This window comes from Stigmatopora nigra, chromosome 23 (assembly GCF_051989575.1).
Source record: "Stigmatopora nigra isolate UIUO_SnigA chromosome 23, RoL_Snig_1.1, whole genome shotgun sequence".
NCBI lineage: Eukaryota > Metazoa > Chordata > Actinopteri > Syngnathiformes > Syngnathidae > Stigmatopora > Stigmatopora nigra.
In genome coordinates, this window is record NC_135530.1 from 562904 (window position 1) to 575961 (window position 13058).

Below are 13058 nucleotides of genomic sequence, written 5' to 3' on the forward strand. Positions count from 1 at the left end.
ATAAGCACGCGTTCCCAATGTATAGCCCGGGACCATCATTACCCATCGATGCGCCGCCCCTATGGGAATGCTTGATATGACAAGAGGGTCCGATCGCATATTCTAATATCTGGCCAGACTCTCATTTCAGTAAGCGCTAAATCCATAGTTGGATTTGGATTTCTGCGCCGGCAGGGAAACTGAGAACGCTGGAAATCAGACTGCTGTCTCCGATGGCGCTCGTGCCGCGCACAGACTTTTGAAAACAGAACTTGAGACGTCAAGACTCTCAGATCTGAGTTGGGAGTTTGTTTGGGATCGCAAGACTAGACTGAAAACAAAGGGAGTCCAAATGCGCCACATCTGGGGATTGATTATAGTCATGGGACACACTGAGATTCATATGGAATTCTCCATTGAAAGTTACAAAGGGGTCCGGACCGGCTACAACTTTTAAACAAGGTAAACATATTTCTCTATCTGAAAAGATATTTCTACTCATCAAGCAGGAACATGTCTCTAAAAATACACAACTTCACTAGAAAAGACGGCATACAAAATGACGTTCAGGAAAAATGTGTCTCTAAAAAGATGGCCTTTTTATCCTCAATCACGTACAAATTTTCCACCAAGTACAAAATGAGAGTACAATATAATTCGAGTTTAATCTAAAAAACATGACTTTTTATTCCTCCAAAATGTACAAACAGTTCCGTACGCAATTTGCATGTCACGGACTCGCCGGTATACTCGTTAAAAGTAGGAAGAAGCTGGCAGGAAAACGAAAAGGATTGGGCTCCGCAGAAATCAAGGTCGAAGCGGCCCCCGATGCCCCGGGCCGCCTTGAAAAGCGGGCGGAAAAAAACACAAGCGGAATCAGCGGCAAAGTTCATTGAATGGCGCCCGCTAGCAACGAGACACGATTTACGCACGGCCGTCCCGCCGAGGCTGTTTTGGCAACCCCCCGACATTTCATTTTTGAGACGTGCGAGAAGGTCAGACAACTAGCGTCGATAATTAACCCCCAGCGTGGACGCCATAAAACATTGGCCGGGAAAGCTGAAACGGGAATGGAGCGGGACTCTTAAAACTTGTACTCGTGACCCGAAGCCAACATTCAATATCATCAATTCATACACGCAGCCATGAGAAGTCAACGGGAAAAGGTCAGCCTCCTTTGGCGCCGTTTGCCGTCGCCACCCGGGGAGCGCCGCGCCGCACTCGGGGACTGACGGACGGACGGACAAACTGACGGACTGTCACAACTAATATCGCCCTGCCAACACAAAAGTCTGCAACCTTTAGTATCTTGGCCTTAAGGAGCAACAGCACTCTCACCTTAACATTGATTTTAAAAAGGCCACGGCGACTATTTACACTTTACATTTACTCTTCGGTTTGCCGACCGGCGTGTATTTCCCAGACAAACAACGCGCGGCCAACTGCGAAGCGAGAATACTCTGGCTAGGCGGTCACCCAATCGCCAATCAAAAGCCTAGCCTATTAAAATATCCCCACAGTCCTATGGGAGTCAAGCACCAGATTGAGAAAAAAACTAGCAACAATTGGAAGGCAATGTTTGCTTCATTTGTATCTTGCGTGTTTACAGCGCAAATAATATCCCCGCTGCGTTATTTATGGCTGGCAAACTCTGCAAATCCTTCATTGACTTGTTGTTTTGCTGTTTACGGTCTTAATTTATGCCACTCATTTGCACACAATTCGCGCGCCTAGCAAACGTTAGCGAACAAAGACGACAAATAGGGTATGTAAATGACGGCGCTTGAGTAAAGTCGGGATTAGATCAAAGCCTCGCCACAAGTGGGCTCGTTCGAGGGGGAGATAACCTCGTGACGTGTCCTTCCCGAGGCCGGCCGGCGAGCTAGCTAGCTAGCCCCGGAAGCTCCCTACCAGATCCCACCCGTCGTGGGAAAACAATAGTAACTGTAACGGAGCCACGGTGGCGCGTGTACGTCAAGTCATATTCCCCGTGATATCAGTTAGGGGAAAGGGAGGGGGCGCCCTAACTGGCCATTACATGAGTTTTATCGAAAGGCCAATAGCGGCGCGGTGATAAATGTCTCCCGACAACATCGGAGGTGGCCCGGCAGGCGGCTCATTTGGATGAGGAGCCGCGTCCAAAGTTCAATCCCATCTGTCTCCGGCCCGGCCGCCCGGCTGGCCGTCCGTGGCGGTCGATACCGGCCCGGCAAAACGCTCACGCGTGACATTTGCAGTCGGCTCCCAGACACAAATCATCCTGTGGGGAGTCTTATAATTAGGAGTGTTTTGCATGATTTAGTCAATCAACGGTGTGGGGGGGAAAGCAAATGGCGGCAGGGAGGGAGCTAGCGACAGGCGGGGCCAATATCCGCAAGGTATTCATTACTGCCGTGGCACTATTTGCTGTATCCGAAATTTACTGGAGCGGGACGCGTTTACGCGCCACAATAAAACAGGAATGAGTAGCCGGCCGGCCGCGGTGCTTGGGTGCCTTGAGCCCACGCCGCCATCGGCGAGGAGGCGTTCCCGACTTTTCTCGGGTGTGTTTTATGTTTTTGAAAGCAGCAACCCTCCAGCTAAAAAGTGGCGCTTTTTACACAAAGTAGATATGTCAAATCGAAGCAGGAAGGAGAAGCAGACAGACTGGAACCAATAGGAGACCACTTGTGGACGCAAGCAAGCTCGTCCGGAAAAGCTTTGTGTATATTTATATTTTGCGATTGACTCTCTTCAGACTATTTTTGCATTTTTATACTTCTTAACCGGTCCATGGATGGGGAGTATATCTTTCAAATAAAATAGATTCCATATAGAGCGACGGGTTATGGTTCAAAAAGCAGACACGACTACCTGAAATGTTTCGTGCTATTGAACGGTTTGTGTTCCAAATTTGCACAATTAAGTTCTTGGAAATATTTACTTTTTACTCCCCATTTGAATTAGCATCCCTTTAAAAAAGATGAAGATGTCAGGGTGAACAGAAATCTATGATTTAGCAGTCTTACTAAATATACGCATGAAAAGTTTAGCCGAAAGTGGGAAAGCGTTCGTTTTCCAAGGAAAACTTGGGCCCATCTTGTTTAACTCCTCCCCAGGGGGCTCCATTATTTCCTCCTCCAAGGTGACACGCGGGTACTCTGACTCCCAGTAACGTAATTAGCCGTTAAAGGGAAACATCCTAAAGGTGAGGCGCTACGGCCCGCCCCAGGCCGACGGCGTTACGTCGGCGTGGAGCGACGGCGATTACAAGTGTCGTGGCGGGCGACGGGGCGGCTGTCAATCAGCCGGCGGTGTGTCACAGAGTGGCGAGAGGGTGAGTGAAGTGAAGCGGAGTGGCTTTAATTAAAAGTGTGACATTGTATCATAAAAAGCAGAAACCTAATCGTGATGGAATAAGTATAATGTAATTATCAAGCGGGTTATAAATAGCTTTAATTTCATGCTTTGTGGAAATGAAATGGAAATGGCATGGAGGGGAGGAGCTGGCCAATATGTGTGTGCGCGTCAGCCAGCTAGTAGTTTACCGAGCTTGTCGCCAGCCTTCTGCCAAGCGGCGAGAGACGGCGGACGGACGGACGCCAGCCAAATCCAATTTCTCCTCTCCGGGTCACACGTCTGTCCACTCAGCCATCCGAAAAAACTTCACTATTGCCTCACTGGAGGGGACCACAATGGGTGGTTCGTCTTCTCCGGCTAGACCAAAGTCTTTATTTTCAAGAGCCTCGGACCTCTCCTATTGACAAGTTGGCGTGCCGGAACCAAGGAGAGGAAAGGGAAGCTCAAACGGCATGAGGGATGAGCTTGTCCCAGGGTGCGAGGAAGGAACTTCAAAGCGGGGTTCCCAGGTGCGAGGGGTGAAAACCCCAGACGCCCGAAAGCCCCCTGATCTGAGGGGTCCTTGAAGTCACCCCCGGGAGTCTCCCCGATAAATGCGGCGAGAGAAAAGACAATGTTTTCTTTCCGCCCAGAGCCAATACGACTCACTTGATGAGGTTTGCTCGCTGCTAAATGAAAAGCAATAACCATGAGGCCACCCCAAACAAACCCATTCTAAACGACTTCTAAACGAGGTCTGATTGAATGAATCTATGTGGCGGATTACGGCCTCATTTTTCGATTACGCTCTTCCGGTGAAAGCGCTTTGGCTAAAAGTCTGGCTGGCGTCTTCTTCAATGAGATTGAAAAAAAGGCAAAGAATATGAGCCGGAGAGTGCGGGCCATTTTCAAAAGGGAAAAAACGAAGCGTTGACGGGCCAAGGTTGAGGCCACGGAAAGAAAAGGCACGCTTTCTCCAAGCACAAAGCCAAAGGACAACTAGTAACACGGAACAGATTGCCTTCAACTTTGGACTGTCATTCAAAAGTCATTTGGGAGGGAGTTTGTCTTTTATGGCGTCATATTAATTTCCCCCCGAGTGACATTCAGATAGGAGCAGAACAGATGGGGAATCCAGAATGGTCCTGGCAAAATTCATCATGAAAAATGCACCCGACACCTGTGTCATTTGCCTAATCATCTTTTCCTAATAAGCTCCCTCCATTAATTATGCACGACTTCCACAATGCAATCAAGATAAAAGTAAATCGGACGACTTAATAGCCTTGGAAATAATTAGCCGCTTCTCCTCAAGTCATTCAGCGGCCCGCAACCGACATCTTTTCCTCCGCCATCTCCAGCTGCATCTGGGCCGGGATCTTAATTGCTTTTAAGCCTTGTAATTCCCGCTTCCGATGGCACATTTTACGCCCGCGCATTTCCCGCTTTCACGTGACGTGGCGCAGGTCAAATTGCTGACGAAAAAGGTCAAACGCCAAATCTCATGTATTTCAGACCGCAGACGCTCTTCTTTTGCCAATTCGCCAGCGGCCAAAATATTCCTCGCCAGCGTTGCCCTGGCGACGCTGGCCGGACCGCCACAATCGGACTCAGACGAGACACTTTGCGGCGTCAAAGGAGGGAGGGTTCGCACAACAGTTCCATTTTCCGTTAGAAGAACTCAAATGTAAAGGCTTTAATTTTTTCTCTTGCGGTTACAAGGTCCGACGAACGGCTGGTTATCGCTAGGCGAAAATACGCAAGATATACGGTCAAAAGAAATCAATGGGAAGTTTTAATGGGTTTTACGCGGGTAATGATAGAGGGGGTTAAGAGGCTAGGGCGCCAGGTTAATGGCACTATCAGGACACGGAGCAAGTTAAGAGCAAAGGAAAGGTCCACCACCAGAGGTTAATTAACCTTTCTAAACCCAAGGTGCCTGGATGCACATACATATTGAATGGAAGCCGCCACAAAAAGCTGTAGGTCGCCGCTAATGCCTTGGCCGACTTGCAATTAAAACATCGGCCCACTCGCCTCGGATCTCCATTTGAGAGACGTTTATGGAGCCGTAATTCAGGAGGCAATTTATTACGTCAAAGCCTGTCTGAATGGGGGGCAGCTAGGTTAGCAGATAGGCACTTTCCACGCATTCACAAGCGGGGAGCTAGGACGCAAAGGCGTGCAATTTAGGCCAACGCTTTGCTGTCCTTTTTTTTCCTTTGTTGCGCCTCTGATGTTGTACGAGGCGACTTACGGGGGGAAGATGAGACCGTCGTCGCCAAAAACAGACTTTTCGAGGTAAAACAATGGGACGGCCATCCTGAAAATGCAGGTTGACATTGCAGTGGAGCTAAGGAACCTTGAACGGATTGCAAAATGGACTCAACCCAACTAGCCAAAGTGGACTCTCGTTCTCATTGGCCCTATTCTTTTGGAAGTTGTCTTTCTATTTATTTTTTCTCCATCTAGTCGACGCCAAATCCACTGACTGGCACTGTAAAAAGCAACATCATCAAAAAGAGCGCCTTGTCTTTCAAGCGGCAGCTAGGACGGGCTCGCCCGGTTCCCCGGGCGTCCCGGTCCTCGTTGTGAAAGGGGGGAACGTGGGGAGCCATCGGGGTTCCTTGAAAAGGGGCGGCGGCGGCGGGTAGAGCAGGTAGTAACGCTTGCTTGCCTGAGCCAGTTTGGGGCTCGAGTCAAAAAAGCAGTCTCCCTCGTCTCCACTCCAAACAAAGACAAGAAAGGAATTCCCAGAGGATTGCGACCAATTCCGCCTACCTGCCTTGCCTCTCTTGGCTCTGGGTTTCCAGCACACGGCACTCCGTGATGTAAGATGCCTGCAAGGCTTTCGGCACACACGCCACCACCCTACATTTCTACGTGGTGCGTATTATTATTTTTCTCCCCGCGCTTTTGATTCACTTGAACGCGGGAAGTTTTCCCGAGTGCGTTCCACCCTTTTCTTGTAAGGAAGGCGCCAGGCTCATCTATTCCCGAAGCGCCTCTCCCCGTGTCTCCACCCCAAAAGTTTGCCGCCTCTCCGGATGGAGCTTATTCCCTGAAGCTGGGGCCTGCTTTCCAAGTAATTGCCCGCTTTCTCTGCAAGTACCACTTGCCACTCGCCCATTTCATTTGTGGGTAAATACATTTTTTAAAAGGCAGCGTGCCTAAGTAGGTGAGCTCGGGCGAAAAAGGCAAAATGGTTACGGGGGAGGAAGAACAAGTTCATCAGGCAAAACAAGCAGACGCTGCTGACCTAAACAACTTTACACGCTTTGCATTTCACGTGATGTGGCCCTCTTTTACAAAGTTCAACGGACTGATCAAAAGTTAAAAGAGGAAAGCTAGCCAGAAAATACTTCCAACCACACCCAACACATGAGCAGCCATTGCTAGCAAAAGACAATTCTTGTTTTTGCATTGGCCGTACGCTAACTTGGGAAACTGCAGCAGTACTACTTCCATTGCTCTAGCTAGTAAACTCGCTATAAATATATTGTGCCAACTACAAGCCTACGATCAGATGTTTGTAAGGACACCGTAAAATTAAATATTCCCAGAAGCATCACATATTCCGTCGCTAAACGGCCAAACGGTATAATAAGCAAAATATATATCAAGAGTAGCCCTAACAATGTGTTTGAAGGAAATAAGTGATAAGAGAACAGCCTGGCTGCCTTTGAGAAAAGGCAAATAAAAGGGATGTTCTTTGAAAGGAATACTAAAAGCAAGTCCTCTAGAGAATAAGACAATTATAATGAGATAAAAGAGCACTAAAAATAATGATGAAGAGGGGGACTGGCTGGCTGGCTGGCGTTTATTTCTCTGGGCTGGCTCCTGGAGGTCGGCGCTATTTCCCGTCATTGTCGGCACGCAATATTTCCAAGTTATTTGACGAACGCCAAGTAGGGGAACGTGAAGAGACGCAAATAGAGTAGACTGACTTGACGAGTGTTCCTAAATTCCCTCCCCAAAATTGTACAATGCAATCACTTACCTTGAAAATGATTTCAGGCAAAACTCAAGTGTGGCATGGCAGTGTTTGAATGTAATGTTTGCATGTGGTGTACAACCAACATCAATGCAACATCAAAAAAGTACACTTTTGGATTGGATTGGATAACTTTATTCATCCCGTAATCGGGAAATTTCTTTGTTGCAAAAGGAAGAGGGTGAGGATGCAGGAATAGGAAAGGCATTATACACAAATAGGTACTTAATAGTAAGTTAATAAATAAATACATGAATAAATATATAAATAGGTAACTGTGTTGCTGAGATATATATATATATATATATATATATATATATATATATATATATATATATATATATATATATATATATATATATATATATATATATATATATATATATATATATATATATATATATATATATATATATATATATATATATATATATATATATATATATATATATATATATATATATATATATATATATATATATATATATATATATATATATATATATATATATATATACATACATACACATACATATATATAGAAGCACATCTATACTGTATCCGAATTCAGGAGGTCCTAACCCACAGACAGCCTTTTTTAAGTTAAAGAGCCTGACGGCTGATGGGAGGAAGGATCTGCGGAAGCGCTCCTTCCTGCAGTGAGGGTACCGCAGTCTACTGCTAAAGGAGCTTCGAAGGGACTCCACCGACTCGTGCAGGGGGTGGGAGGTGCTGTCCATGATGGACCTCATCCTGGTCAGCATCCTTGTATATACTATCTCAACTACACTTTTGTACACTTGAAGAAGATGTGTAAAAACAGATGTCTGTGCACCTACCTTGCCCTAAATTTCAGTTGGTACTCTCATTTTAAGAGAGGAAAATTGTGATGCAAGAAACACAGTTTGGGCATTTTCACCCATCATATTTAATTTAGCAGTGTTGTAAAAATGAGTCCCTACAGTGAAAAGTCTCTGGCTAGCTACAGTGGAAGGTAGAGCAGAAATGTACTTACAGGGAAGAAGGCGATCTGTAGTTTTGCCATCATTCCAACGGGTCAACCGTTTTTTTCCCATTTATTATTATCAACCTTGGTGTCATTCTCGGACACTTTCAACAAGGGATATTTCTTGTAAAATATGAGCAAACATCTTTGTTTTGCCTCTCTTGCATTCTCTGTGGAAGAATAGATGTGTCATAGTTAGCTTATGCATGGGTATTTTGGGACACTTCAATTCTTTTTTGAGCCCTGAAGATGCCAGACTTTCCAGTACGATTTGGCCAAGTTTCGATTGGTTCTGGCAAAAGGGTTTTTAGCTTGAAGGATCATTTTCAGGACAGCTATGCTCGCCCTCACAAGCATCAACAACATTAAACTTGAAATATTTGCCGCTGCAAACATTTAAGGCTCTCTTTTGTTCAAGCATCTGTAGTCTGGTACACAGTGTTGAATTCCAGGCAGTTGGAACATCTTGTAAAATAGCGTGGAGTGGTTGGTAGACGACCCAGGTCACCTTGGATTTTTTGCAGACGCTTTTTTGAAAGGGTTGAAAGTGGCAAGTTATCAATGTACATTTACTCGCATTCACGCTAGCGCCGGTTGAAGATGAATCATACTGTGAATCCACAGCCGTGTAAATTATAACCTGTAGTTAATTGTTAAGATAGGATAGCTCGGTCGTGGTAAATAGTAGCATATTGACAAGGCGAATTGAAGCTAGAAAATGGCTTGTCCTTTATAGCTTAATGCCTTTCTTTATGACAATGGAAACTCAGATCTGAAATCTTTTCAAGCGTGAGCCTTTTCGTGAGGTTAGCTTGGCCAGGAAAACTCTCGGCTACGCTGCGAAATTGCTGAAGCATTCCTAAAAACAACTGACTGATGTACTCACCTTTGTGCTTTTCCACGATGAAGCATCCTGAATCACACATTATTGTGAAAACTTATGTCCCTGTTAAAAATAAAAGCAAATTGTTAATATTATGTATAAAGGCCATGCACATTGCGTGTTGATTGAAATAAGATTTCGCGACTAATTCTGTATCAAGTGACAAATCGAAAACGATGCAAATAGAGCGGTCTCCCACGTTTGATAGCTGTGACTAACTTGCGGTTTACCACGTTTGATAGCAGTGACTAACTTGCGGTTTCCCCCGTTTGATAGCAGTGACTAACTTGCGATTTACCACGTTTGATAGCTGTGACTAACTTGCGGGCATACAATGTGGTATTACGCCCCAAACAGTGGCCCGTAATTTAAATTTACAGATTCGGAAGAAACCGGGTTCACGTGCAAGTTTAGCATAGCGTTTGGATACGAGAACATTAGCTGTGTTACTGTAAAGAACAGTGCGACTGTTGCCATTCGACGCATCTACAGGGATGTCATTTTAGCACAAACAGCGGTCGCTTAGTTTAGCATAGCGTTTCGATATAGGATAGGAGGCTAGCTAAATCAACATGGTATATTCAGTGTAAGCAAAATGAGGAAAGAAAATATTACCATCAAAGCTCAAAAATGGGTTGGGCCTCCTGGCTTTCATCCTTTGGTCCTTCAAGTGGTGGCTGAAGTTGTCCGCAAGGATGCTTGATCAAAATCTCATTTCTCATCGGTCGATGTTGGAAGAAGTAGATATCAGTCGGCATGAACTTTTTTTCGTCTATTATTTGAGCGATTTTGGATCTCCAACCTTCTATTTTTTCGTCACCTTGATAAAACTTTGGAATTTACCCTGCCTAGCCCTCACTCTAAAACGACAAAGCTCGTTGACAGACATAAAAAATAATCCTAAAAAAAAACAGTGTGGCCATTCAGCGCTTTGGGTAATTGCGGCCATGACAGTCGATCATTAGCCTGGAAAAGCAGCGGCTTTTGCAATCACGCGACTCCTCTTTGATGGTCCTTCATCACTCAAGTGTCGCTGAATTCCGTGCAGCTGTTTGTTTCCGTTTAGTTATTTTCTTAGCACCCAAGGCCAAATGGTCATTTCACTTTAATGAGTTCACCTCTATAAAACGCAACGCAGCACAGGGCTCTGTTTGAAAGGCTAACGGAGAGTTTTAACCACGTCTGCCAGGGACTAAAAGGACAATGGGCAATTATACTAATTGCCTAGGAATAATTACCACAACAATGTGTGTCTTCTAAAGCTTGAAGATTGAACACATTTAGTTCCAGGATATTGTAAAGTCTACATTGGATGTGGGGAAATGTTAGCCACAAAAACCAACATAGTCTTGGTAGTATTACGCTATTAAAAAAAAAAGGTGCAAATATTGTCTGACAAGGTTATGATCTTACAAAAATATAGACAGAGCAATTTGTAATGGGATAAACTCAAATCATTCCCGGGACAAAGAATAGCGTGGAAACATTACGAGGAACGGCCAGACGAAAAATGATGCGGTCTAACCCGAAGACACAAAAAGATAATGTTTTAAAATTAAAATGTGAATTTTTCAACAAAATATGTCAAATTCCAAATTGTTGGGTTTACTGCCTAGAGACTACTCTCATTAAAAGTTTTGCCTTGCCGGTCAACACGGGCTTTTGTTCTGAAGAGTTGCGGTACTTGCGGCAGATGTTTCACCCATTTTAGCGCGCTAACGGTTCTTCCCACTTGGAACTGGCTGATACAATTATGTCCTTCAATGGCGCCGGGGAGTTTGCCTCAAGTATCAACACTCGACGGCACCATTATCGTTTGACAAAAACATTTTTAATTACGGCGTTAAGTGAGGTGCTCGAGCCCAAGCACTCCAAGCCACCTAAAACGTTGGGCGCTAGCTAGATAATGGGATTCTGTGTCAATAAACACTTGAGAGATTTTATTCGCATCAAGTGCCGGCATTCAGTTGGGAATTCAACAGTTGTATTCATATCATTATTTTGAGGCCAAAATTTATATGTTGCTGTTTTTCTCTTTGACCGACCAACCAAATCAATTCATCGCTTTGCCTCTCACGAACGAGCTCGCTTCATATAACATCTTCTAATGCTAAGGTAGCCTTGCCCCCTCCATGCCGTGAATAATTCACGAGCCGCAATCCAATAGTATTGGATTGGGTGAAGGTGGGAGTTGGTGGGAGTTGGTGGGGAGGCTCAAAAGTTGAATTACAAGATGTAGCTAGCTAGCATTCTTTCTTCTCAAGTTTTCTCTTTTTTTCCGCAAAGTGCAAGGGTCAATTATGATCCCTCTGGCACGAATAAAACACCGAAGGGCTGGAAAACCTTGGGAGATTTCTCCCACTTGTGTAGATTATTGACACTTACCCCGTTGCTGTAAGAAAAGGGATCCTTTGTCTGTGGTCTTCTGCACTGTTGGTGTCTCAATCGCCTGAGGGTGAAAAAGAGGCCTAATTTGCACCGCTCTGTTTTGGGGCCAATTATTATAATACCTCATGTACTGGAAGCACAATGAAATTGAAAACAATAAAGAAAAAGGAGACTGGAGCCATCATGCATTTTAATATTGGGCTCATTAAAGATGCATTTTATGTGGGTTTGGAATTTGCGGGGTTTTACCTTCTCTTGTTTTGACGTCGGTGCCTCCCTCGCTGAGCTTCAATTCTTCGCATTTCATAGAAAAAGGTCCATCCGCATCACCCTGCCGAAAAGTACAAAAAGACAAATTACTTCAAAGGACTTCACACTATGGATGTGACATTTTATATCGGCAAACTCTGGACGAAAAAAAATCCCGAGGTCAACAAGTGACATTTGGGGATTAGCAGTATTTGACTGTCACAAGTGTGGCATGAACCTTTTAATATACAGTAAGCATGAAATCCTCATGAAGGCCAATTTCCCCCCCACTCCCTAGTCTCCCTCAAAGTGGAATGTCAAAACATATTGCATTACATTTTTCATAAAGAGTGTAAAATTGCAGGCACTTTAATAACCGAGAGGTCCCGCTCTGCCAAGGTCTAACGTAATATATCTTGAGAAACGAATGAAACCGTCCAGAGACGCACGCGCTTGTTTATTCATCCTTGGGAAAACAAGCGGCCAAACTTGCGTGACGTGTCGCGGGATTGGACGCCGTCAACACTAGAGGTCGGTGTTTTGGCAGCGCCACGGATAATGGGAAGAAGCAGCAGCCTGGGAAATTCTCCAGCGGATGAACCTCGCCTCTTGTGTTTTTTTTCCAGCACTCCCCACTTGAAAGTGCTCCGTCTTCCACAGAAGTATTTCACACTTGAGCCTCTCTCTCCGCGTCACGACCTGATTACCGAGGGCATCGCTTTTATCTCGTAATGAGGCGCAAACTGCTGAGCGCTGTTTTCTTTCTGAAGGAGCTGCACTCCAATCGACAGCGGCGCAGTGTTTCTCGCAACTTGTTGCCACAATCGAGCTTTCCTGATAACCCTTCAAAAACTAACAAATGTGCAAATGACTAGGATGTTACCAGCTCCTCTTTTTTTATGTAAAAATACATCTTGAATGTCCTGAAATTTAAGTGAAAGGGAAAAAATATAACTGTTTCACGTGATACTCCCATGCGTCGTATAACAGAGTTGTTTAATGAATACAAACCGACTGTTTATTTACTACATGATAATAGTGACTAAATTATCATACCTGTCAATTTATACGTTTTACTGTATTTTATACTTTGTCATCATTTCAAATTGTGTACGACGTATAAAAATGTATGTATGGGATTTTTTCAAGTACATATTTTGTAAAAACCGATGTGACGGCGGACATTTCGGATCTAATCCGGGGCATGACATGCGCACGCGCACTCAACTTTACCCCGTCGG

At 44.7% G+C, this 13058-nt stretch overlaps 1 protein-coding gene across 2 annotated transcripts in view; it reads right to left on the bottom strand.

Moving 5' to 3' along the window:
* lmo3 (LIM domain only 3) overlaps positions 1-13058 on the bottom strand; it is a 53832-nt gene that overhangs the window by 40131 nt on the left and 643 nt on the right. The window contains exons 2-6 of one of the 2 annotated variants that reach the window (XM_077709306.1): positions 11818-11899; positions 11566-11629; positions 9796-9897; positions 9184-9243; positions 8307-8467 (exon numbers count right to left, since the gene is read on the bottom strand). In XM_077709306.1, the coding sequence (XP_077565432.1) occupies positions 8307-8367 (61 nt within the window). In that variant the 5' untranslated portion in view covers positions 8368-8467; positions 9184-9243; positions 9796-9897; positions 11566-11629; positions 11818-11899. The remainder of the gene's footprint in view (positions 1-8306; positions 8468-9183; positions 9244-9795; positions 9898-11565; positions 11630-11817; positions 11900-13058) is intronic. The other variant, XM_077709307.1, reaches the window with a different exon arrangement.